This window comes from Diabrotica virgifera, chromosome 2 (assembly GCF_917563875.1).
Source record: "Diabrotica virgifera virgifera chromosome 2, PGI_DIABVI_V3a".
In the NCBI taxonomy this organism is placed as follows: domain Eukaryota; kingdom Metazoa; phylum Arthropoda; class Insecta; order Coleoptera; family Chrysomelidae; genus Diabrotica; species Diabrotica virgifera.
In genome coordinates this window covers 127,793,843-127,821,765 of record NC_065444.1, presented here as the reverse complement: position 1 = coordinate 127,821,765, position 27,923 = coordinate 127,793,843, and the positions used below count along the sequence as shown (strand labels likewise).

At 32.8% G+C, this 27,923-nt stretch overlaps 1 protein-coding gene across 2 annotated transcripts in view; it reads right to left on the bottom strand.

Annotated features, from left to right (window-relative positions):
• The window catches only part of LOC114327335 (GATA-binding factor C), a 361,986-nt gene that overhangs the window by 228,138 nt on the left and 105,925 nt on the right, over positions 1-27,923 (bottom strand). For both annotated transcript variants that reach the window (XM_028275923.2, XM_028275924.2), the window contains exon 4: positions 7,162-7,307. In XM_028275923.2, the coding sequence (XP_028131724.1) occupies positions 7,162-7,307 (146 nt within the window). The remainder of the gene's footprint in view (positions 1-7,161; positions 7,308-27,923) is intronic.

Below are 27,923 nucleotides of genomic sequence, written 5' to 3'. Positions count from 1 at the left end.
TCAACACTAACAAATTCTTAAAATAATACACTACTGCACTGAACAGTAATCGATACAGATAATAGAACAGATAAGAGAATCGTGCTTTTATACTTAGAAATCTGACGACGCGGGTTTGTCAAAATGACAGTTTCTTACTATTTCTCTATGTTGAATTATCAGTTATTACTTATATGTTCGATTTCTTGTTAAAGATAAAAAATTTTAGTAGTTCCAATGTGACACAAAATCTAGGCATGGGATAAAAAAGTTTATTTGAAGAAAGTGTATTTTTCTTGTTCTTCTTAATGGCGGTACAGGCTCGTTTTTTAATATTTTATTTAATTATAGAGTAATTTCCACATACTAACATATTTCTCCAATTGGGCTCTGTACCTCCATTCTTTACTTCTTCTTCTTTGAGTGCCTCTCCTATCGGAGATTGGATATCATTAGGGCGATTCTAATTTTATTTACTGCTGTTTTGAACAATTCGTTAGTGGTACAGCCAAACCACTCTCTAAAATTTCTCATCCAGGACATTCTTCTACGGCCTGGATTTCTTCGTCCTTGGATTTTTCCTTGCATTATATTTTGTAGGAATGTGTACTTTTGTCCTCCCATCAGGTGGCCTAAGTATTCAAGTTTTCTCTTTTTTATACTCCGTAGAACTTCTGCTCGTTATTTATTTCTTATTCTTTACTACATTACGAATATGTGTGCCAAATATTTCGACAAAATATTCAAAATTAAAGCCACAATCTTGGAACGCGTTTTCCGTTTTGATCACGGACTACTGTAACCTCTTATGCTATAACTGTATGTCTCGAGCAATCTTATTTAATCGCAGAATGAGTATGAAAAGAAGTTATAATTGGTAGTCATTTGTGGTATGTTTTTGTATAATCATTGAATTATTAATTTTAGCATTATTGGTCTTAATGATATTAAATACAGTCGGAAAAATGAAACAATATCCATGAACCACCATATCAATCACATATTATTAAGATTATTTCATTCATAGGAGATTCTGACCAATAGAAAGCTACAGAAATCTGAATTAAATCGATAATTTTTGATAATCTCCCGTCGTTAAGTATATTACGTCAGATGCCCTTCGTTGCTACGAAAAAATACATTCAGTGACATTAATGACAATTAATGTTTTAAAAATTATTAAAGTGATGACTTTCAATCGTCAAATATTTATAAAAACTGTGTGTTTAATGGTACTTACATAAATAAATTACAATAAAATTTTGGTTTTAACAGTTTTATTCATGAAATAATCGCAAGAAATTGCACTCGACCTCTGAAATTAATATAGAATTTTTGCTCTCGTGACACTTTGACATAATTTCACTCGCCTTCGGCTCGTGAAATTAAAACTGTCAAAGTGTCATTCGGGAAAAATTCAATAATTTCAGAGCTCTTGTGCAATTACTACTGATAATTAATAATCTATCTCTCTCGTTTGTTATTTATAGAAAAAAAATAAGAATGTGTGTGTACTTTGTACGCACGTAAGAAGTTATACTTCTATTATATGATTTGTTAAAAATAAATATACTTTAAACAGTTTGTTTTAATTTTTTTTTAAACACCAAACTAATTTGTGCTTACCGCTTTTAAAAAAATAAAAAAAAAAGTATATGATTGTTCCGGATTCGAACTCAAGACCTCTCTATATCTGGCCGAATGCTATACCAAATACGCTAAGAGAACTGTGTCTATATCGGTTCGGACGTACCTAATGACAATTCACTGTAACAAACAGGCAAGGTGAAGTATAATAAATATACAATAAAATGTTTTAATAATACTCATCTTACCCCTGAGGAAGACAAATCCAAAGACACAAAAATTATAATAAATATATTTACTAAAAACACTAATATATTCTTTTCACACCTTTTCTTGCACTGATATATTTATACATATCTTGAAAGATAGCAACTAAACGCCATACTGTCTGTGTACGCATGCGCGCAGTATTATGAAATTTTACTCTCAATCGCGCCTAAAGAAGTATAACTTCAAAAACAGCAAATACAAAATATGTGATTGTATGTGATTGATAATATGATCGTTCATGGGTATTCTTTCATTTTTCCGACTGTACTACCACGTAACTTGTGTATTCTTCTCGTTTTATGTAATGCAAAGCCGTCAATAAAATTAAGGTGCAGCAATGAAAAGTTCATACTAATAATACCCATCAAAATAACACAACTGATTCACACAAGTACATAAAATTATACAAAATTTCTGAAACAACGACAACTTCAACAAATGAATTAGTTTAGTGAAAGAATGAAATCGTTAGACTTATGTGGAAGCAAGGTAATTGCACAAAGCACATTCTCAGAATGCTCTTCGAATGTTTTTCAATTGGAATTGTATCACAAGTACCAGCTATAAAACGTGTTTCCTATTCTTAATGCACTTACCCACACCGTAACTATATACCGAGTACGACTACTTGATAATTTCAATGGGACGCCTACCATATTTGAGTCTGGCTTGTAAAAGAGTATTTACATTATCATTACATCCAATTGCGATTATTTGATTATGAAAATTGCAGGCGGTTTTCGGAGTTGTCGCAAATGTCTCAGGGTCAGCATTATTCATACCTAATAGGTTTATTGTCCAGAATCCGCAGTCTTCTTATTTTGTTTTTCTTTCTAGATCAGTTAGTCATGATAAACGACAAAATGGTTTCATAGAATTCCTAGTATTTAAATTCCACAACTTCATGGATATTTTAGTGTCAGAAATAAAACTAGGATATTATACTTATATTAATTATAGTAGTTATTAATAAAGGTCAAGCATGTTTTAAATATCCTCAGGAATCAAGAGTAGACTAGCTATGGCCCAAATAACAACAGCTAAATTAACTATTAACTTTTCTCAATCATAAATTTGTCAGGATGATACGTTCCACAATTAAAATCACGTTCCACAATTAAAACTTCTCGTGTTCCCATACGTTAAAGTTTGTCCGACTAGACACCGTTAAGCTATTAACAAATTTTTAGATTGCTATTAATCAACTTTTTTTGGTACGAGGCATCCAGGCCTAAAACCATACATAAGCTCCATTCAGTTCAGATTCTGGGACGCCCTCTGGAAACAAGAGAAGATCTCTTTACAATCTAAATAATATTCTCATCATGCTTAAATGTCAAATTCCCCCATATGTATATAAAGTGTATACTACATAATTATGTCAAAATAACCTCACGACTATGATTGCAAAAAGATGTATTTGTAGTATTTAATACACTTTCCAATATGGATTTAATGTATTAGTACAAAGATAGGTTTTTAATTCATTGTGCAACAAACTAACAACACAAATAAACTATAAACTAAACGAGAAGTATATAATACCCTGTTAGTATATTTCATTTTAGTTTTTTGCAAACTGCCTTAACTGGAGCAAAATCGTATTTTTCTTAGAATTAATCAACTGTGACCGACCACCAGTCTAGATTACAACTTCCTAACATTCGGAAAATGATATTGCATAACTGAAACAAACTCAATCAGGCATAGTAATCAAATCAAGAACCCATTGAACCCCACCTGAGCATAAGGCCACTATAATGACCTACTTCGAGCCATTATAGGCACGATTTTCTGTAATTTTTCACACCAAATTAACTGTCGATGGGCACAGAGTACAGAGTAGGCATTTCAGTTTACAGCGTAAGAGTCTGGTAATAACAGTCGCTCTAAGGTGTCGATTGCCGTCTTCAAACGCATTTAAAGCTAAATTATCTTTGCAGATATACTGCCGACAGATTTACGCGATTTTGAAGACGCCTCAGGGTTCTCTTACCGGCCCCCTTCATCAATAACTTTGTTGTGAAAGGTGCTACTTAAGATTTTAATATTTAACCTGATAATGAGCCAGTAGATAGGGTATTTGCATAACAGACGACACCTGTCGTGAATTATGGTAAGCTAGGGGCTGGAAACACCCCACTTTTAATCATATTTTGGGCGGGTAGCTGTCTGTTGCGGTGACGTATGTGATTTTTCTGAATAATCGATGAAGGTATGAAGATATAAATGTGGTACATTTATATGTCCACCCAGAAGTATTTCATTTAATTTTTTTCAGATATCCATTTACGTATATTCAGAAATATTGCTTTTATTGATAATTGCAATTTGCAATTTGATCTGAATTTATTCATAATATAAAATCAGCAGGATTTTATTATTGCCCAATTTTCAATCTTATCCATTTAACCACATCTTTCACGTGCAACATTTTACCTAATTATACAGCGCCGTATTTGGTCATTTTAATGCTACAACGAAATCATAAAACACAATAAAATTTAGGTAAAATAAAAACAAATAATGTACTAACTCTACTATTCAATAGAGGCAATAAACAATCATCAGAAAACTAGAAAGGTATCATCTTAACACTCTGAAACGGAAGGAGGATAAACTTGCAAACAGAGTAATTTAAAGCAGATGAGCAACAAAGTTTTTAGTCAAGAAGGTTTTTGTCCTGGAAGATCTGTACAGACATATTATGTGATAAGATATGATGCCACAGTTGTACTGTTAAAAACAGGAAACAGCACATGAAGAAAATTTCAGCTTAGTTAATCATTTTTTGATTGTTGCAGTATCCATAAAAAAATTTAAAAACTTACAATATGTTATGTTTCACGAAACTCCATATGCTTCTTTTCATGAGCATTTTTCAGTGCGTCACAAATGATATTAGAAAAAAAGGTAAGTCCGTGATAATATACATTTTATTGACATGACATTTTAGTTAAATCGACAGTTGTCAAATTTTATTTGCAATTTGGCATAAAACTAATCAATTTTGTTTATTGCATTTATAAAATGGTATTTTCTTTGATTTGTATAGTCTTTTAAATTGTTCAGATTATATTCGTAGATATATTATATAATTAGCAAATTATTTTATTTTCGATTATGGCGCCATCTATTGACAACTAGAATAAATGTTATAAATGTCACCGACGAAATGTAATCACCGACGTGCGTTTTTTTCTGTCACATACAATTTAATGCGTTAGAAAGAAATCGAAAAACTGTGACGCACTGAAAGATCCTCATGAGAAAAAGCATAACACTATTTAATCTGAAAACTGGAACATATATCTGTATTATAGAAAAACTTAAAAATCGACTGCTTTACTATCTAACCGTACTTTATTTACTGAATGCTTCACTACACTAACTACTGCCAAAGATACTACTTACTTATATGGACACCGATATAGTACAAGCCATTCCCCTGGAAATTACAGACTGGAGGGTTACACCTGGTATAGAGACATGTTTAAAACTGGGAAAGTCAACATTTCTCTTCCAGGACAACATACCTCTGATTTCTAGGTAATTCTTTGTGAAATATTTTATATGGCTGCAAAGCACTAGATCGTAAGCAGCAAGTACTTTTGAAGACTACCAAGTGACTCCAAAAATATAATATGGTACCTATTCACTAAACCTGTACAAGCTTGCCCACGATTCAAGAAGTCTGGAATGGGTATCATTAATAAATGAAAGGAAAAGACAAAAATGGAGTAAGACCGGAGGACTGATTAAATTATTTGGCGATGAATTTAATCTTGGATGAAGGATGAAGGGTAGCCCAAGATAGTATTCAGAGACTGGTCATAGATTAAACACTAGGCCAAAATGTAGATTTGACGATCTCGATTTAAAAAATCGAAACAATTATAATTAGTAAGGAGCCAACTGGGTGTAAAAAAATATAAATTAACAATTAGATTACTGAAATAACAAAATGGAAGGAATATTACAGTACATTTAAAAGGAAGTATTTGGATTTGTTTTTATAACTACCCAGTGGAAGTGTAATAATGTATCCCCTACGAATGAAAAAGTTTAAACCTAGCTCTTAGGATATACGGATATACCATAAAAGATACACTGAATCACATTGGAATCACGGTTATTTTTGGTACTACATAAGAAGTAATCCCTGTAAATGTACCCCTACCAAATATTGGATATTAATACAGGGGAGTTCGTTAAGGGGGGTCCGAAAAAATATATTCTCAGAAAAAAATATAAGGTAAGTTAATTACATGCAGAACAGTATATATTTCAAAGATCTGACCGTTTGAGCGGGGCGTAAGGAAATGGGTGAGTCACAAAGTTTCACAAGAAAAAAGCGAATATTTCGAAAATGAGAAATGAACGTCAGATCGAAAAACTAAAAAATAAGTGTTCAATATTTTTCAAAAATCTATCGAATGATACCAAACACGCTCCCCCACGGAAAGGGGTGGGGGTAAATTTAAAATTTTAAACAGGAACCCCGCGATATTTCGCGAAATGAACATCAGATCGAAAAACTGCAAAATAAACGTATTCAATATTTTTGAAAAATTTATCGAATGACACCAAACATGCCCCCCACGGAGGTGGGGTGGAGGGTTACTTTAAAAACTTAAATAGGAGCCTCATTTTTTATTGCAGATGTGGATTACTTACGTAAAAATAAGAAACTTTTTTTCGAGACATTTTTTCGAATTATGCATACATGGCGCTATAATCGGAAAAAACGATTGTTGGAAATGGAAAATTAAATTAAATTATGGAAAGTCCCCACTTAAATGGAAAATTTTACTTAACTTTTTTTGGTTTTAAGACCTAATCTTCACAACCCAATAGCATGCTCGAGTGACTGTAAATTTAGCATACTTTCCTCCCCTACTATTATACACGCGTAGGTAATAAAAATATTTTAAAAACCAAACATCGGTAATATAAAATATAAATTTTTTAAATTGATCTTTATTGAATGTAAACTATGTAATGACCTTATCTTTCAATTAAACACTTGAAACTTGCATTAGATTGTTAACAATAACAGCTACTACAGATTTAATTTTCCAGTTCTACCTTAGATATTAGTAACAAATTACTATCGATATTTTTGTGACGTCATCCAAATTGTCGGCATGTTTCTATGTTGTTAATCTCATTTTGACATAGGAACATATAAAACATGTACGATACGGAAAAATTTTATGACATATTATATAATATAACATATTACATATATGACATATAGCGGCTACAAAATAGTTCCTTGTGCTAACTTGTAAAACGTTTTGAAATTAAGCAAACATTACTCACCAGTCTTCTTTTGGGTTTGATGAGTGGCCTGTTTTGTCCATTCATCTTGTAATAAAGTCCACATGCATTGCATAGATAATGACCAGTGCCGTCCCTTCTCCACAGTGGAGTACTTGTCGCCCCGCAGTTGACGCACTCTCTACCCTCTGGGGGAACAAAAATAGAAACATATGTTAGATAACTGTTATTGCTTATAAAATTATTAGACCCGTCAAAAAGCAAATAATATATATTTGGTCAGTAATATAAAGACGTTGCAATTTGCTTTAACGTAATTTGCTAATTTAATAAAAATATTTATTATTTCTGCTCAATTTACAGGAGACGAAAATATTTTTAAAGTGGCTAATTCAGACTCTCTCTTATGTAGCTCTTTAGTTAAGGAACTGATTCTTTACATAGGTACTCGAATTTAAAAAAAGTTTAAATTTTTTAATTAATTTTATGGTTTAACTAAGTTTGTCTCAAAGAGAAGACGATTTACTTCGTGTGCTGCCCCAATTTAAGATAACCTCCAGAAAATGTAACATGTTAATTTCCCCAAAAAGATTCAAAATGCATGGTTATAACAGCAAATCTACTAAGATGTAAATTAGAACTGGAGGGTCAGATAATAGAAAAAGTGATGGCGTTTAAATATCTAGGCATCACACTATCTAGCTACGAAAAGCTCAAAACAGAAGTGGAAGATCAGGTGAATAAAACAGCCAGAGTCGAGGGTTGCCTGAAGGATAGAGAAATAAAAATATTGGAAAAGAAATGAAAGGCAAAATTTACAAATCAGTCATCAGACTAATAATGACATAAGCAGCCGAAACACGACCTGATTCAGACAGGACAAAAAGAGCTTCAGGTTGCCTGAATGAAACAACGTGGACAAATAAAAATATCGGAAAAGAAATTAAAGAATGGCAACAAATAGAGTAGTAAGGACGGCGAGAGAGAGTACCCCAATTAATGGAAGATGATCAGTAAAAAGACCACGAAAACGAGAAGAGAGGGAAGAGAAGAACTAAGTTTCAACTGGTAATATACAGTTTAGATGGAAACTGGATCTAGCTCATTGGAATGAAATAATAAAACGGTCAATGTGGAAACGGCAACATAGAAAGACTAGGTCTAAGAAGAAAAATGAAAGATAATAATGAAAACAAAAGGATACAAATAGTTTAAATGATAACGTTGTAACGATTGGCCAGTATTTAGGCCAACAGTGATTAGACCGGTGCTCATGTATGTGTGTGAGACGTGGACGCTGACCATAGCAATTGAAAGAAAACTTAGATGTTTTAAGAAAAAAATCCTCAGAATTTTTGAACCTTAACACAACCCTAATAGCAACTAATACCTAATGAGAAGAAATGCCGAGGTCAAGCAGATGTATAGGGCGAGCGACGTACTGCAAGAGATTAAATGCCAACGTCTAAGATAGGCTGGCCATCTCCATGGACTCCTTAATTACCACCTTGCAAAGTTAATCTGAGAGGAAGCCTCCACAGGTAGAAGGCCCTTAGGACGCCCACGAATGCGATGGAGAGACAATATATAGCCAGATTTAAGAACAATGGGCCTATCGACTGAACCAACTATTATGAACGACCGTTCGAGATGGATGCAAGTTGTGCAGTCAACCAAGACCAACCCCGGGTTGTGGTGCTACGGAAAGAAGAAGAAGATTGGCCAGTTGTCTCTCAATTGTTCTTTGTTGCATAATAATTATAACAAAATGAAAGTTATTTCATTTACATTCACAGATAGAATTAATCGTTTCATATTTGTTCCTATTACTAAACGATTTTAATCTTTTACAAACTAATCTGTATTAGCTGATATTTTGACCTTATATTATATTATTTTGCTTTCAATTATAAAACGTGTTTATGAGACAGGCCTAAATCGATTTTATGATTTTGTGGACATCCCCTCGCCAACTTTACATTACAGTACATTAGGCATGCTAGTAAAGCAGTGATTAGTAAGCTTGCACACAGAAAAAGCGATTTGTCATTTTATTGGACGTCGGATAGGAATAAAATCAAGGAAAATTGGCTTTATACATGATATTCAGGACTGGACTCTAAATTTTTGGCAAATTTGTTTAGAGTTGGCAATATGCAATATGAGGCCATGAGAGCCAGAGCCGCCTAACTGATTTTAACATTACTTTACATAATCAAAGAAAATGATCAGAAGCTAACAATGTCCGATTGTTTTAGTAGTTTTATGTTGACCAAGAATCATTATTGGTCAACATACAATAACTAAAACCATCGGACATTAATAGCTTCTGATCATTTTCTTTGATTATGTAAAGTAATGTTAAAATCAGTTTTTCCACTCTGACTCTCATGGCCTCATATGTACCTACTGGGTTTTGCAGTTACAGGTACAACACAATATATTTTTTTCTTTTTCTTATTAAATAGAGTGTATATTTCTTGCCAACATGTTTATTTATATTTTTTAATTGATTGATTTTAGATGATCACCAATTAAATCGACAGTAAATGATAATTTGTTTGGATTGATAGTTTGGATTGTCTACAACACCATCTAGAGATTAATTAAAAAAAAGAAATGGTTTGTGAGAAACTGCTGATGTGTACGTCCTTTTTTATTTATTCTGCCCTTCCTATATCTTTTTCTTTTATGGCTTCTCATTTTTTTCTGATGATTTTTCTGTATCTTTTTGGATATTTGTAGAATGCTACATATTTTATACTGGATGTGATTCTTCCTCTGAATGTGCATATTCAATGAAGTTGTTATTCTCTAGGTTTCTAGGTTGTTTATGGTGGTTTTAGTTGGTTGTTTATTTTATATGTATATTTTTAAATATTTATTTATTTTAAGGTTTCATTGATTTATCTGGATTTCACTGGTGTCGCATGTATTCTTGCTCTTTTGTTGTTTATCTATCTCAACATACATAATTGTCCTTTTCTAATTCGCATCTAGTTTTTCGTTAATTGTTCTCATTATTCTGAATATTTACAATTGTTTATACTAACCCAAGATAGTAAAGAGACACATAGGCGCACATACCCATGGGAAGGGGGGGCGTCTCCCCTATATTTTCGGGTGCTTTAAACTATATATTGTTATCCATAGTGTACAAAATGTAATGTGCAAAATCTTCACGTTTGCCCCCCTCTCTGAATTTTTATATGAAGAGACACGAGTTATGGGTGCGCAGTGGCAAAATTCGAAAAAATGGTGAAACTTTCATTATAATTTGCTGGTTATTTTATGCACTGTTTTAAAGCTGTTATAAAATATATGGAAACAGAATAAAATAATATAGAGCATTTTTGAGTTTACATAAAATTCTTAAATTTTTAGATACAGGACAAAAGCGTTAGAAAAATTCAAAACTGTCTTTGATTCCATAATTTTCTTCAACATGCTTTGTCAATTGAAACTTAAAGTCTATAAAAACAATAATTAATCACCAGAAATGTTATTGTCATTTTAAATAACTTAATATACTTAATCTATATAAGATAACAAATTGTTACACTTGGTAACAACGTTCTGAATTTGCTTAACTTGTACTTCTTGTACTTCCGACTTGTAGTACCTACATACTTTCTTTTCTATAATCTGCGCACTTTGCGGCTCTTCGCTATTTTGGGGTAGTGTAGGTACTACCCATTGACATTTTTGTAATTCTACTTTCTTACTATCATTAACACCTATTTTTCTTTCTTTTCTTTTTTTTTTTCTTCTGTGTGGTTTTATTCTTCGGGTTGTAGTAACCAAAAGCAAGTTTTGTTTCTTACGTTTTTCATTTTTAACCAATTTGGCCTATTCATATAACAACAACTTGCGTTGATAAAAATATTGTTGATAAATAAATATGATATAACTTTTTCTCCATTTAGCTAAATCCGTCACTAGCTTTGAATAACAATAATATTTTAATCGAAATTTTAATAATGGTAATTTGATTAATGACCGTCAATTATATTTAATGATTTTGGATATTACAATGAACATTACATATTTGTAAAATTGAATATGAATTCGAATACCACTGAATGCATTATTGTGTCTCGGTCGCAATATTCATTAAAAGCCTTGATACTTATCGATGTAGATGAAAATTTTACTCTGACAATAATGTTTATGTGTGTGTATGAGTGTTTTTCTTCTGGTGCTCAGGTTATATCCACTACAGGTTTTTAATATCTTCTTCTGTTGACTGTTTTTTGGTATTTTTAACCGCAGGTATCTATTTGTATTCAGCTAACTGAACTTAACTTTACTTTTTATAACTTAACTTTTTGGGTTTTAGGACCTACTCTTCACAACCCAATAGGTCACCATAACGCTCGAGTAACTACAAATTTAGCATACTTTCCTCCCCTACTATTGACAGTATACCTAATAGTTATAAATAATTTAATTGAGGTAGGTACTTAGTAAAAATAATAAGATTACAAAACGTCGAATTAGTTCAATCAAAACCAAAAGTCTCCAGAATACATATAAACTTAAGATATTAAAAAGTTATTTAAATTTATACATTTTAGTTGAACATTTATCTGATAAGTAAAAACAAAAGATAAGAGATCCACTTTAAAGATTCATTTTATTCTTACAAATTTCATGGCCGATTATTTCTAAAAAATATAAACTGTGTGCAAACATAAAAACTGATTTCCAAGATTTCTCTTGTTTTCAGCATTGCTCGGTCATGTAGAAAATGTTAAAATTAACAACGCTTGTCCTTACTCGATGTAAATGCTAATTTCCATTGCTTTCATTCTTGTCCTACCAACAACGCAAAGAGCAAGAAGCAAAACTCGCTGGCTTCCTGCCTTTATTCTCTAAATCACTTTGTCACAATAACTCTAACTACTAGAAACAACTGACAATCGTGTGTGGTCCGTCGTATTAACGCTCGTTAATACGTTCTAATTGTATTAATGGGCCTTAATTATGCTGAGTCGTTGCGAAATAACGTGAAAAGTGACGTTAATCTAACGTCTCTCAAATAGATTTACATTAAGCTCGATTGTCGGACGTTTTATATAAGTTCAAGTTGTGAAAAGAAGTTTATTGCTCGAACTGAATCGAACTATGTATTTTTGTTTATAGACGCTTTTTATTCCAATTTAGATAATGCTACTCCTACAACATGCGATAATACGTTATATTCACCTCTGGCTTAATTTTCACGTGAGAGTGGCCTAAAATGTGTAAAACGAAAAACCATTAAACTAATTGCCAATTAAAAACACGCTGCACTATGTAAAATAGCCTATCATTATCAAGTAAATACTTGAAAAAGTCTAAGGTAAGAAAATTGAGAATAAACAAAACTGGTAGTCGTCAAAGTAGAAGAAGAAAAATAAGAAAACTAAGAGAACATACATTATATTGAAGGAGGATATACTACTATTACATGTCGGTTTATAACGTGTTCCGCTGTTTTCCGATTTCCAATCGCCACTTCGCTCTAACTTTTTCTCGGTCTACCTCGTTTTCTCTTTCCTTCAGGTTGCCATTTTAGTTTTATAGATCTTCCTGTTGCTCTTTTTCAAAAATTAATTTTTGTTGCTCTCAGCGTTGCCAGTGTCCTTTCTTTCAGTAGCCATACCTCACAGCTGTATAGAGTGATACTTTTCACTATAGTATCATATATCCTCTTTTTATTTTCATTCCTGATGGATTGGTCCCATAAAATGCTGTTTAACAATATGATGGCTTTCCTAACTGACGTATTTCTCCCTGTTATGGCTTTGTTTAATGTACCAACGTGCGAAATATTAATACCTAGATACTTGTAGTCATAGCAATGCTTTATCGTGGTGTTGTCGTCTAAGTCTAATACGAGAGCTTTTTGTTCTCCAATGCACAAGTATTCGGTTTTCTTTTTATTTACTTCTAGATCCTATTTTTATGTCATACTCTTCATTTAATTTTCGTGCCATATAGTTTAAATCGTCATAATCTTGAGCCATTATTACTTGTCGTCTGCAAAGATGAGCGTGTATACCATACATAATGTTGGTGAATGGTATCCCCATTGTTTTACATTTCTGTTTCCATCTTTTTAAAGCATTTTTGAGGTATATTTTAAATAAAGTGAGGGACAAGCAACATCCTTTCTTTAATCTTTTTGATGTCTAAAATCCTGTTGTTATTTGTGTCCCTGTTTATACAGTGTTTCCACGATTGGGGTGCCCAAGAGGAAAAACTGTTTTATTTTAAATTTTAGCGAAAAATGTCATTCTTGATAAAAAGTTTTGATTGTTCTAAAACACCATAAACGAAACAAATTTTAAGTTTTACAAATGATGCTTAATTTTGTAGTCAATTTTACGCAAATCCCTATAAATTTTTGCACTAAGTTCGAAATCGCAACAATAATCTAGTGTTGCCAAGCCACAATGTAGCTTAGTAACTGTCAACTCCGATAAATAATTTGCGAATTGTCATTTTTTTCGACAATGCGGTTCAAAAAAGAATTTATCTTGTGATCAATTTTATTGTTAAAATTATTGGATTAATAATTATTTAATTATTAAATAATTGGATGTTTCAAGGAGAACGACAAAGTCTAGTTTCATAAACCAAAGAAGCGAAAGGGTTGTTCTCCCAAGTTATTATTATTACAATTTCGAACTTGGAATTACAATTTTAAACTTTTGAACTTCGAAGTGCAAAAATTTATGGGGAGAAATTAAGATTGGCTACAAATTAAGCATAATTTGAAAAACTTGAATTTTATTTCATTTTATGGGGTTTTAGAAAAAGGAAAACTTTTTATCAAGAATGACATTTTTCGCTAAAATTGAAAATAAAAAAGTTTTTCCTCTTGGGCACCCCAACCGTGGACACACTGTATTTTTGTTATTGGTTGGCTGTATAGCACTTTGACGGCTTTATCTTTAAAATAACAATGGTGGATCACGTGGATATTTCTTATTTATTCTCACTTATTACAATCATTTGACTTTGAGTAAAAGATAATAAAAACACAGTAATAAAATAACAAGAATAACGTTAAGAATAAAGTTAGAAATAAAGAATGTACCTAATCAATTACACGTAAGCAATATTAGACAATATCAAAACAAGATGTTTGAACTACCATAGATACCATAAAAAATAAAAGACCGCACACATCTTATAGAAAATATAATATCACTCAAATGCTATAATTTATATGAATAGATCCGTCTCGAAATTAAAATCACTTCATAGCAATGTGCCATAATTCTATAGTCCATAGTATATACAAGTCCATAAAACTGCCATTCATAAATACTATTAGTTTAGTGACTATTGAAAACAGCTACCCAGCTTGAGGTAAGTCGTAGAGATGGGAAAAACCTACCGGTTTTAACCTAAAACCGGTTTTTTACTTCGTAATAACCGGTTTTACCGGTTGTTTTTTTGTCCCGGTTATAACTGGTTTTTTCTTTTTAAAGTAAAAATCGGTTATTAGGTTTTTACGGTGATTAGGATTAGGTTAGGTATTATTTTGGATCCCAAATTTTGGATTTTCATAATTATTATTCTCAAGTCTCAAGTAATTATTCCAAACCATAATTTAAATTTTATTTTATAAATACAGAAGCAAACTGAAAGTGCAAACTCACATTTTATTATAATATTTCGTTGAAAAGGTATTTTTAATCATAATATGTACATAAGAAGTGATCTGGTTGAAGTAGACGCAAACATCATCTATTTTTCACACTTGACTCTTGACATTTAAAGTGGGTGAATGACTTTTTCTCATTACCAAAAATAATGTTCTGACTATGAATATCGAATTACCGATTACGAATAGGAATCTCCAAGGATTTCCCTACGTTTTCAAAACGATACACCCACAGGAAGTATTAAATGAGAAAAAAGTGTAAATAACTATTATACAAATATACAAACGTGTTAAAAGAAATGCATGATAATTTTTTTTGATGGTAGTAAAAATAAGGATAAAAATAAAAGATAAATTGCATTATCCAATTTAATTTTAAGTAAAATATTTATGTTGATATTATTTTTTTTAAATCCCATTTGAAAGAGTCTGGGAAATTTTTTATAAGTTGAAATGGTTGGGTTAAATTGTATATTATTGCAATATGTATAGGTATATTAATCTTACGCTATATTATATTTAATTATAATCAATAAATATGTAATAATAATAAAATAATAAATAAATATAATAATTAATAGAATAAAATGGTTTTATTAAAAATTGTGTTTTATTTATATTGATATTGATGTTCTTTCGATAGTACTAATTTTGATCATATTGATATCGAGTCGAGTGGAGTATCGCAAACTAAAGTGCATTGTAAATGTAACATTGTAACCTATTGGATTAAAAAAACCGAAAACCGGTTTTTGGAAAAACCGGTTTTTTGGCCGGTTATAACCGCCAGGCTAAACCGTAAGCAAAAAAAACGGTATAACCGAAAACCGGTGTTTTGTCAAAAACCGCCATCCCTACTAAGTCGATTAAAGGAACTATATAGGTACTTTGGTACGACCGACCAAATTATACCTACTTTATTATTTATAAGATAAGAGCCAGCCTTAATACCTGCAGAAAGATTTGTGAAGTGCCAATTCACAAAATATCTTTTCTCTAACTCACTTACAAGGCCATTTGATTTTAGGTTTATTTATATCAATTTATGCCGTTATTAATCAAAATTCAGATTTGACGCAATAATATTAAATGATTGTAATTTCGAGACGAAGCTATTTATGTAAATTTTATTGCATTTGGAATAACATTATATTTTCCATAAGATGTGTTCGGTGTCCTTTATAGAAAAAAAATTAAACATTTGAATAAAATCTTAAAAATGTACACAACTATATACTCAACTAAAACTATTAGTCTATAGATTTTTAAACAATATTTGGTATCCACAGAGGTGAATACAAGTACAAAAAAAAGTAATAATGAAAATTACATAAAGAGTGAGAACATGCAGACTAAATTCACCAAAGGGTGCTACGTGTGTCCGCGGTATTCTGAAGAAAGGTTAAGTTTTGGTTTATGTATATTAATTATTCTTTAATTTTACTCATTTTTAAAGCATTATCTATTCCTAACAACAGTCCCAGTCACTTTTCTTTTGTTGTTCAACTGATGAGATCAGTCTTTCAAGTGTAAAGATATTAAGTACTTATGTAAATATACATTACAAATTCTTGTTACTGCCAATTCCATAATAAATAATAGGATAATATAGAAATAGAGGTTCTGTCATAATGACATTAACATTATTTTAACATGATGTGTCTATTTTGGCTCTAACTGAAAATTTTTCAATGTTTAATGTATTTAGATATATTCTTTGCAACAATACGATTGTCAACGAAGATCAGGAGTGGCTGATGCTGTAGAGAGAATAGCAATACTGAAATGGAACTGGGCAGGTCACGTGGCTCGAATGACAGATAACAGACGGGCAAAGCGGATACTCGAATGGAAACCAAGAGATGATGCCTACCGAAGCAGAGGTCGTCCACCAACACGTTGGACTGATGATCCAAAACGTTGTCACACCCCAGTTTCACACACTAAGAATTTGAAACGTGTGGTCGCTAGAACGCCCGATGACATTCCAGTGGTGGCTCGAGCAATCCCATGGTAATTTTCACATTACACGGCGGTTGAAACGTTCGGTGTAATGTGAAAGTTATCATGGGATTGCTTGAGCCACTATTGGAATGTCATCGTGCGTTCTAGCGATCGCACGTTCAAACTCTTAGTGTGTGAAAAGAGCGATAGGAATTGGATACAAGAGTCACACGATCGAAACAGATGGAAAATTATGAAAGAGATCTTTGTCCAGCAGTGGACAAACGAAGAATAAATGATGATGATAATAGAGCTATAAACATTATAGAGATATCGTTTAAGGTTCCACGCCAAGTTAAATAGAAATGGGGGCGTAATATTAGTCACGGTTGGTATTTGGTTGGTACGAAAGAAGGGCCAAACAACTTACTTACTTAGTCCTAAGCCTTTCTACCTTTAGGTGTAAGGCTGGTGGAGTTGAGTTTGGCGTTGTAGTCTCCATACTTTCCGATCTTGCGTTAGGTTTCTTGCACTTTCCAATGTCAATCCCTTCTTCTCGACTTCTTTCCTGATTTCATCTACCCACATAACTCTTGGTCTTCCTCTTTTGTTTTTCACCTGCACTCTCGTTTCGAACACTCGTTTTGTTAGCCTCTCGTTCGACATTCTACACAAGTGCCCGAACCATCTAAGTTGTCCCTCTACTATTTTTTCATTGATTGGTTCTAGTTTTAGGTTTTGTCTAATTGTTTCGTTTCGTCGTATTTTGTCTGTCCTCTTTCTGTTTTCTATTTTCCTCAGGAACCTCATTTCCATAGCATTGACTCTGGATTTTTCTCTCCCCGTCAATGTCCATGTCTTGCTGCTATACATAATTGTTGGTATAACTATTGATTTAACGACTGCCGTTTTTACTTTCTCCGGTATCTCTTTTTTCCCAAAAATGTTGTTTTCATAGTGTTAAATAAGCTTCCTGGTCGTCCCATTCTCTCGTTTATTTCCATGTCTTGTTTACCATTTGATTCGATTATTACTCCTAGGTATTTAAAATATTCCACTTGCTCTAGTTGTTTCCCGTCTAATTCTATTGCGTGTGTCTTCCTCGTATTTGAAATTATAATTGTTTTTGTTTTCTCTGTATCCATTTTCATATTTATGTTTGATAGTTCTTCTTCTAGGATTTCAAGATTGTTCTATAAGTCTTCTCTGTTTTCTGCTATCAATACCATGTCGTCTGCAACTAGTAGCTCCGATAGTGAAGTCCGTTTCATTTGCCAGTAATCTAATGTTAGTTTTCTTATTCTATTCTTGGCCTTCTCTATCGCTTCATCCAGTACCACTGAGAATAACAGTGGACTCAGCACACATCCCTGTTTGACGCCTTGACTTGTAGTAAATTCTTTGGATTTCTCGTTATTGGTTTTTACTGTATTTGTATTATTTTTGTACATATCCTTTATTACTTGTATAATGTGTCTGTCGACTCCCCTTTCTTTTAGTGTCTTCCATACGTCCTTTCTTCGTATTCTGTCAAACGCCTTTTCCAGGTCAATGAAGCACATATGTATCCCTCTATTCTTCTTGATTACCTTCTCACTTACTTGTCTTAATGTGGATATTAGGTCTTGCGTGCTTCTGTCCTTCCTGAATCCACACTGTATGTCTTCCATAGTTGTTTCTATTTGAGTTTTTATTCTTGTCTCTATTATTCTTGCGAATACCTTCCCAGGGATACTTGATATGGTGATACCTCGGTAATTATTACAGTTTCTCTTATCTCCCTTTTTGTGTATTGGTAATATAATGTCTTTCTTCCAGTTTTTTGGTAATTATGCTCTATTTATGATATCATTCATTAGTTCTTTCCTGCTATCCATTCCCTCTGTCCCCATGAATTTTATCATTTCCGGGGTGATATGATCCTTGCCTGGTGCTTTGCCCAATTTTACTCTTTCCCTTGCTGTCTCTAATTCCTCTCTTGTTATGGATTCCACTTGTTGTTCTTCATTCCTTTCTTGTATCTTCCCTATGTTGTTCGTGTCTGCATGAGCTCTTTGAAATGTTCTCTCCATCTTTTCATTGTTTTTTTTTCTTCTGTTAGTACGTTTCCATTCTTGTCTTTTATATTCGGCATCGTGTGCTCTTTCTTTTGTCTGAGTTGTTTTAATGCGCCGTAGAAGAGTTTTTGGTTTTTCCTATAATTTTTTGTCATTTTTTGTCCAAATCTCTCCCATGACTTTTCCTTTCCTGTTCTCACCGCTATTTTAACATCTTTCCTTTTTTCTTTATATGCCTCGTAATCTTCCGGGTGTTTTGTGCTTAGGTATCTATTCCATTTGTCTTTTTTGTTCTTTATTTTCTCTCGTATTTCTTCCGTCCACCATTCCGTTCTCCTCATGTTAGTATTTGATATTTTTGCTTTCCCGCAAGTTTCCTCAGCTGCTTTGATCATGCTGGTTTTTAGATATTCCCATTTTTCTTCTATATTTGTATTTTTGCCCTACCTTTTAGAGTATTATCTAATTTTTCTTGGAATTTCTTCTTATAGGGCCAAATAAACTACGAAAAATATACACTTGGTAAAGTATTAACTGATACCACTATGATACTGGTTTGTTGTCTGTAAGTAAATCGCTCACAATAAAAAAACAACGCTTTCATACACCATCGGGCAGTGAAATCTGCATGAAACTACAGGCAACCTTTCTGGAATATTATCTACATATTAGACCAAGATTAAAAAGATTCGGAAATTTTAAAACGTGTTGCAAGAAATTTTGTTATTTTGTTATAAGAGATTTTGTTAAGGTGTTAGAAATAAGAATGTCTGTGGAAAATTTAAATATATGAAGAAAAGAAGATGTTTTAAAACAATATGACTTTAAAACGTTTGCTCTAAAATTTTACATCAGCCTGTACCAGTTTTTAAGTTTTAGACATAAAAAAGCTAAATTCGTGTTATAAATGGTTGTAGAACTCTCTCATAGATTTATTTAAAATTGTTTCGTACATACAATAGATCAGGGAATGCAGTACATATAGTACAAAACTTTTATTTAGAATGTTTACCTATTTCTATTTACTATTTTAGATTGTACTTACAAATAATTGCGTCTCGTATATTTTAACGCTTAGATAGAAATTCGACATTACATGGGTACAAAAAATATTCAATCATAAGTATGAATACAAGGTATCCCAAAAGTAGCGGAACGGTCGAATATTTCGCGAACTAAACATCGGATCAAAAAACTGAAAAATACGTGTTCAATCAAAAATCTATCCAATGGGACCAAACACCAACCCCCACTACACCCCTTGGAAAGGGGGTGGGGGTAACTTTAAAATCTCAAATGGAAACCCCCAGTTTTTCTTGCAGATTTGGATTCGTTACGTAAAAGTAAGCAACTTTTATTCAACATATTTTTTCAAACTGTGGGTAGATGGCGCTATAATTGGGAAATAATTGGGAAAAACGATTTATCCTGATACCATGGGTAAATTATAGAAACGGTCTAATATCTCGAGAAATACACTTGCAAATGAGAAACCAAAAAAAAGGTTTTTAATACTTTTCGAAAACCTATCGAATAACACCAAACATGACCCTCCAACCCACCCCCTGGAGGTGGCGTGGGGGGTAACTTTAAAATCTTAAATAGCAACCCCACTTTTTATTGCAGATTCGGATTCGACATGAAAAATTAAGCAACATTTATCCGAAACATTTTTTAGAATTGATAGATGGCGCTTTAATTAGAAAAATACGATTTATTAGCGCCATCTATCAGCAATTTTAAAAAATGTTTCAAATAAATGTTGCTTAATTTTTCATGACGAATTCGAATCTGCAATAAAAGTGGGGGTTGTTATTTAAGATTTTAAAGTTACCCCCACCCCACCTCCAGGGGGTGGGTTGGAGGGTCAAGTTTAATGTTTATCGATAGGTTTTCGAAAAATATTAAAAACCTGTTTTTTTGGTTTCTCATTTGGAAGTATATTTCTCGAGATATTAGACCGTTTTTATAATTTACCTATGGTATCAGGATAAATCGTTTTTCCCAATTATAGCGCCATCTATTCACAGTTCGAAAAAATGTCTTGAATAAAAGTTGCTTACTTTTACGTAACGAATCCAAATCTGCAAGAAAAACTGGGGTTTCCAATTGAGATTTTAAAGTTACCCCCCACCCCACCTCCAGGAGGTGTAGTGGGGAGTGGTGTTTGGTGTCATTGGATAGATTTTTGAAAATTATTGAACACGTATTTTTCAGTTTTTTGATCTGATGTTTATTTCGCGAAATATTCGACCGTTCCGCTACTTTTGGGACACCCTATATGAATAACATGTATTCTTGTATACAGTGAGCACGTAAAGGTTGGAATAAATTATTTTGTTCATAAATGGGCGATTTTGGAAATATGTATATCCCAAAACAGTTCGATCTTTATTTATAAATTATGATTTTTTGGCATATATAATATCACACTAGTGACGTCATCCATCTGGGCGTGATTACGTAATCGATGATTTCTTAAATGAAAATAGGGTATCGTGCGATAGCTCATTTGAAAGGTTATTCAATTCTCTATCCAGTAATATACAGGGTGTTCAAAAATTTTTTTGAATTAAAATAATTGACACAAAAAAAAGAATGTATGTAATTTTCTTAACTCAAAATACATTTTACTGCTGCCAGAAAACAAAAAAAAATGTTCATTTTAAAAATAAACATTGCTTTTCGCTTAAAGTACGTGTTTAAACTGCCAAGAGGCATGTGGGTGGCAGCTTTAATATTGGATTGAAGAACAATATATTGAAGAACAATATTTATTTGTCAAATAAACATTTGTTCCTGTTTTCTGACAACAGTAAAATCTATTTCGAATTAAATAAATTACATAGGTACATTCTCCTTTTTATCTCAATTAATTTAATTTAAAAAAAATTTTTAGAGCATCTTGTATAAATAATTATTTTAACGTTTATAGTACTGAATAGAGAATTGAAAAACCTTTCATCACGCCCAGATGGATGACGTCACTAATATGATATATATGCCAAAAAATCATAATTTAAAAATAAAAATCGACCCGTTTCGAAATTTTTTTCTTAAAGTAACCGCTTTACGAAATAATGAATTTATTCCAACCTTTACGTGCTCACTATATTAAATTTGCTAAAAAATCAATATAAAAATTTGGTCACTTCAACCTATAGTAAACAACTCATTTTACCATGACTGTTCCAATAAATTTCCAATTTAATTTTCCAAAATCGATAACAATATCTTTGCGCATTGGCATTGTTGTGAAATTCTTTTAAAATAAAATTTATTTAAGATAGGCGACAGAGAAGAAATCTTCACAAAAATAGCACAAAATAAAACTCCACTGTGCAATTTTATCGTATCCCTCTTTCGATTTAATTTTCTGAATAAACTCAATAAATTTTTCAACAGTCTACATATTTATTCAAGGATTATACGGATTAGGTAGCATGAATATAATATGATAAAAATTGCTTTTTTAACGCTCCACTAGTTCCGTAAATTAGGTAAACCAGGTGCCCTTTGGACCGAACCACAAATATCCGTAACATTGTGTCCTTTTAATCGGTTTAAATTCTTTACAAACAACACAAAAATCCAAGAAGAAATAACTTCAGTGGAATTGTACACACGCATGTACACGGGCGTCCTTATAAATGTCTAAGCATAGGGTTTATTAACGTTAATACTAGGTCTGAATCACGCGTATGAAAAAAAAAGTTGATTAATAGCAAGCTGAAAATTTGTTAATAGCTTAAGAGTGTCTAGTCGGACAAACTTTGATGTATGGGAACACTGGAACAGGCGAAGTTTTAATTGTGGAACAATTTAAAAATTTGGAACGTCAGATTACGAAAACGTCCCATGTATTTTGTCGGACAGAACTTCCAACTGATTTGTTACCCTTTCATTAAACCCCTAAGGACAAAGCAGACTGGTAGTTTATATTTGTCACCTGTCATAATTCCTGTCATTTGACTTATTCTACGTGTTCCACTCATTAAAATGCCCAGTTGGTGATAAATAGCAGTCTGATTTTTGCAGGACAGTTTAATGAAAGGGTAACAAATGAATTAGAAGTTCTGTCCGACAAAATAAATGGGACGTTTTCGTAGTCTGACGTTCCAAATTTTTAACCTGTTCCACAATTAAAACTTCCCCTGTTCCAGTGCTCCCATACATCAAAGTTTGTCCGACTAGACACCCTTAATAGGCCGGGCCGAAAAAACTTTCTTTTAATTTTTCTACACGGATAGTTACCAAAAGTTGGAACTAGTATTTAATAATCCTATACCAAATTTGGGCCGATTTAAAAAATAATTAACCGGGTCCCCTGGCCAAATTTTTTTTTTTTATTTTTATACAAGGCTAGTTGCTGAAGAATTTTTATTTTGTTAAAAAAAATGTTTGGGGCTATTAAACAACTTTTGTTGTCATATTCTATTGTTAACCGAAAGAAAGAAGATAATACAGTCGACAGGAAAAAATACTTAAGCTTTTAAATGCCGTTTTAGAGAATCTAAACTAAATTTTCAAAAATAATAAATACATCGCTGGTCATTGTCAAAAATAAAATTAGGCGAGAAGTTAAGGAAAACAGACGGCAACTACAGCATGAGAATAAAAATTTAAACGAGTCAATTGAAGGGCTATACTTTGATGAAAGAAAAGATTAAACCATGGTCTTCGAAAACGCAAGACGAATTATGAAAACTGAAAACCATATAGCTTTAATTAAAGGACCCGGTAGTTTATATTTTGGGTACTTAGCTCTTAGCCAGTCTCGTGTCATAGATATTGTCGAAGGAATATTAGACTACTTACAGAGCCATAATATATATCTAAGCAAATTAAGTGTTGGTGATGGCATGAGATGTGATGGTACAAATGTCATTACGGGCTGGAAGGTGGAATGATTCGAATTATAGAAAGAAGAGTAAGTAAACCATTACAGTGGAGTGTAACCATCACTAGATCCCTCAATTCAATTTTATGGGACAAAGATAGCGCTCTTCATTATACTTTCATATATTCTTCTCTTTGTTTCTTTCCTGATATCTTTGTCCCATAAAATTGAATTGAGGGATCTAGTGATGCTTCTACCTTTATTGTTCTATGTTGTATTTCACCTTCACTATTTCCTCGTTTGTTAAATGTAGCTCCCAAGTATTTGCATTGTTTTACACCAACAATATGTCTTTGTTCCAATGGTAAGTTTTTAATGTCTAGATGCTGTCTAGATGTCTAGAAGCTGTCCTGCGTCTTGCAAATAAAAATTATCTAAGTTCAGATCAACAGTGTTTGTTGAAACTATCCAAAGCAATAATTGGAGATGGAATAATGTTCTCAAAGTTTGGCAGAGAGAAGTCCGGGGAAAATGGCACAAACACGTTGGTTCATGACAGCTAACCGCATTCTTAGAGTTTATGTAGCTACAACTGATCCTTGTGAAAGCTTAAAGATTAAGGATTAGCTGACTTTGTAATACAAGTATATTCTCGTATGAGGTTTGAGATAAAAACACAGCCAAAATTGGAATATGGTGCCAGGCATCTATGGAAATAAATGAAGGCTTCGAGATATTTTCTGAATAATGTCTCATCAATTATCAATAAAGTTATTCAAAACAATGCTTAATTTGCGCAGCCGCAAATCATTCAAATTTGTATATTAACAGATTCACGTCAACGTATTAGAGAGGTTGCTGTCAGAAGAATTTTAAAATGTAGGAAGGCTGGTATAAAAATTGCGTTTTCATAGTATCTCAAATCAATAAAATAAATTTCGATGCAGAAGATTACATAGACGTCATAGACTGGATGAATAGTACTGTAACAGGTCCTCCTCTAATAGAGAATTTGACCGACGAGGAATTGTGAGACATGGAGAAACAAGTTCCAAAGTATGACAATGACAATTCTCCTTGCCATACTCAAGCGGTGGAGAGGTGTGTGAAGATAATTACTGATGCGTTAATAAAAGTGTGTGGTGAAGAATCTAGAGATGGCTACATCCGAGCTAAACTTGATGCCAGAAAGAATTAGCCAATATTTAAAAGTAAATAAATATATTTCACAGCGCAAAAATAGTAAATAAAAATGTATTGTTTACCCCTCTTTTATATTTTTAGTCCTGGGGGCCGGTTAAATTTTTTAGATCATGATGAAAATGTTTTAACGAGATAGTAGCATCAATATTAATATTATAGACACTACCTCGCCCCAAAAATAAAGCAAAAAAATAATATTTTTTAGGCCCCCGGGGGCCCGGTTAAAAATAATTTAATTCGGCCTATGTTTGATACACAGTATTAGGACTACCATACACAACTTTTTTTACTAGCCCGTTTAATATTTCCCAAAAAAAGCTATTAAAAAAATTTCAGCTTGCTATTAATCAACTTTTTTTCATACGCGGGATCCAGACCTATACGTTATTTATATAAGTAATTACATAACAGAAGGTCAACTCTACGCTGACCAAACCCCTGCAGAAAGAGTGAAGCACTAAAACTACGTCGGCACCATAATAAATGAAGAATGGACCAACAACCAAGAAATAAGAGGAAAAGCTAGATCCACTTTCAATCACATGGGGGCCTTCTTCAAGAGCCACAACCTCTCTCCTGATATAAAAGTAAGAATGCTGCGATGGCATGTCTTCTCCGTCCTTTTTATAATGTTGAATCATAGACCTTAAATGAAGATATGTGCAGAAAATTAAAAGCATTTGAGATCTGGCTATATTGGAGAACACTTAAAATCCCGCGGATTGACCAAGTCGCAAATGAGGAGGTCCTCAGAAAAATGAAGAAGAGCCGAGAGGTACTGACCATCAAATCTCGAAAGTTACAATACTTCGGACACATTTTGCAAAATGAGTCCGGATATACCCTCCTACAAGCCATTCTGCAAGGAAAAATATATGGAAAGCGAGGTCCAGGAAGACGAAGAACATCCTGGTTGAAGAGTATAACCTGGTTCAACACAACATCTGTGCAGCTTTTCCGCGATGCTGCAGATAAGATTAAGATTAGCAGGATGATCGCCAACATTCGTCGCGGATAGGCAAATCAGGAAGAAGTATTTATGTAAAAAATGAATCCAAACATTTTGTTGGTGCTACTCTCATCATTTATGTATTTTCATTGTTTTAAATCGTCGATGGTTCTAAAATTATTTTTGGGTCCCGGATCTGAGTTTCATGATCTGTGTTTATTCCTTTCTATTCTTCGCCTTAGTTTCTCTTGTTCCTAAATATTGTTCTTTGCTTCCTCGTATTTTCCGTCTATCTGTTCAATATTTATGAGATATTTGAAAGGTGCTCTGGCATTCACCATTCATGCTTTCGAATAATTATCGTCAAGATAACTTGTTATCCAGCAGCCAAGATATTGACACTATGTTTTCCTATATAAAGATATGCTTTAATTAATTGCATATGACTGCCATTATTTTGTTTTTTCTGTATTGACTTTTAGTACCTGCGTATCGACTACTGTTAGTGTGTAGCGTGCATTATGTCTTATACGTTTTCAATAATTTGAGCAATACAAACTGTGTCATCTCAAAGCATTTTGAGCTTTACCTCCTTTATAATGAATCTAGGTTGGTGGGTCCACCAAAATAAATAGACTACTTACAGAGAATGAACGAGATGGAGCCTTCAAAACAAATTTATAACCAAAGACTGGATTGAGGTGAGGATAAGAGGCAGACCTAGAGCACGATTTAAGAACAAGAGCAAAGACGACTTACGATTGTTAAGAATACGAAATTGGAATAATAGAACAAGTGATGAAGTTTAAATGCCTAGGCATCACACTATTTAGCTACGGAGGGCTTGAAACAGAAGTGGAAGATCAAGTGAATAGAGCAAACAGAGCCGCAGGTTGCCTGAATGACACAATATGGAGAAATAAAAATATCGGAAAAGAAATGAAAGGCAGAATTTACAAAACAATCATCAGACCAATAATGACATACGCGGCAGAAACACTACCCGACACAGAGAGGACAAAAAGATTGCTCAAAACAGCGGAGATGAAACCCTTCGAAAAATCGATGGTAAAACTCTATGGGACAGAGCTAGAAGTACAGATATACGACGGAGGTTCAAAGTGGGTAGCCAGGACAGCGAGAGACGGTTCCCCAATAGGAAGACGATCAGTGGGAAGACCACGAAAACGATGGAACGACAACTTACTAGAGGCACATTGAAAAAACAGACAAAGTCTTGTCTATACAAAAAGAAGAAGAAGAAGACGAAATTGGAAAACGAAGCCGAAGGATAGGAAAGAATGGAATGTGATCCTAGAACAGGCCAATACCCACTATGGATTGTAGAGTCAATGATGACGATGTATGTACCAAATGAGTGGTTATTTAAGGTAATAATAACCATTTCTTTTTTATTTTGTCTTTAATATACGATTATAATTATTTTCGGAATCACTAAAATAATATGTTTTTACCTGGAGATAGTTCTGCATCATCTTTTTTTGTTTTTGAAGTTATACTTCTTTAGGCGCGATTGAGAGTGAATTTTTATTATCCCACGCGTCTGCGCACACTGACAGTATGGTGTTAGTTGCTAAATATTTTAAGTTATGTTATGTAGCGCAAATAAGGTGTGCGTGAAAAGAATATATTAGTGGTTTTAGTAAATATATTTATTATAATTTTTGTGTCTTTGGATTTGTTTTCCTCGGGAGTAAGATAATAAGTATTATTGAAAATGTTTATTCACTTGATCTATTTGTCACCGTGATTGTAATTATGTCCGAGAAATGATCGTATGTAAACAGAACCGTGGTAGCTCATTGGTAGAGCATTCGACTACAGATCGAGAGGTCCCACGTTCAAATCCGGACAATTTTTGTCCGGATTTTTTTTTAATTTTTGGTATTCCTTTATTTCTATCTAAAATTAGTTTAATATTTAAATACAATACAAAAAAAACTGTTTAAAGTAGGTAATATATTGATTTCCTTTAAATCATATAATAGAAGTATAACTTCTTACGTGCGTACAAAGTACACACATATTTTTTTTCCTGTTATAGACCAATAGGTTTATGTAAACTGTTTTGTCTTAATAAAAGCAATCTTTAAATTCTGAGCTTTTATCGTTATTATTCACAATTTTATA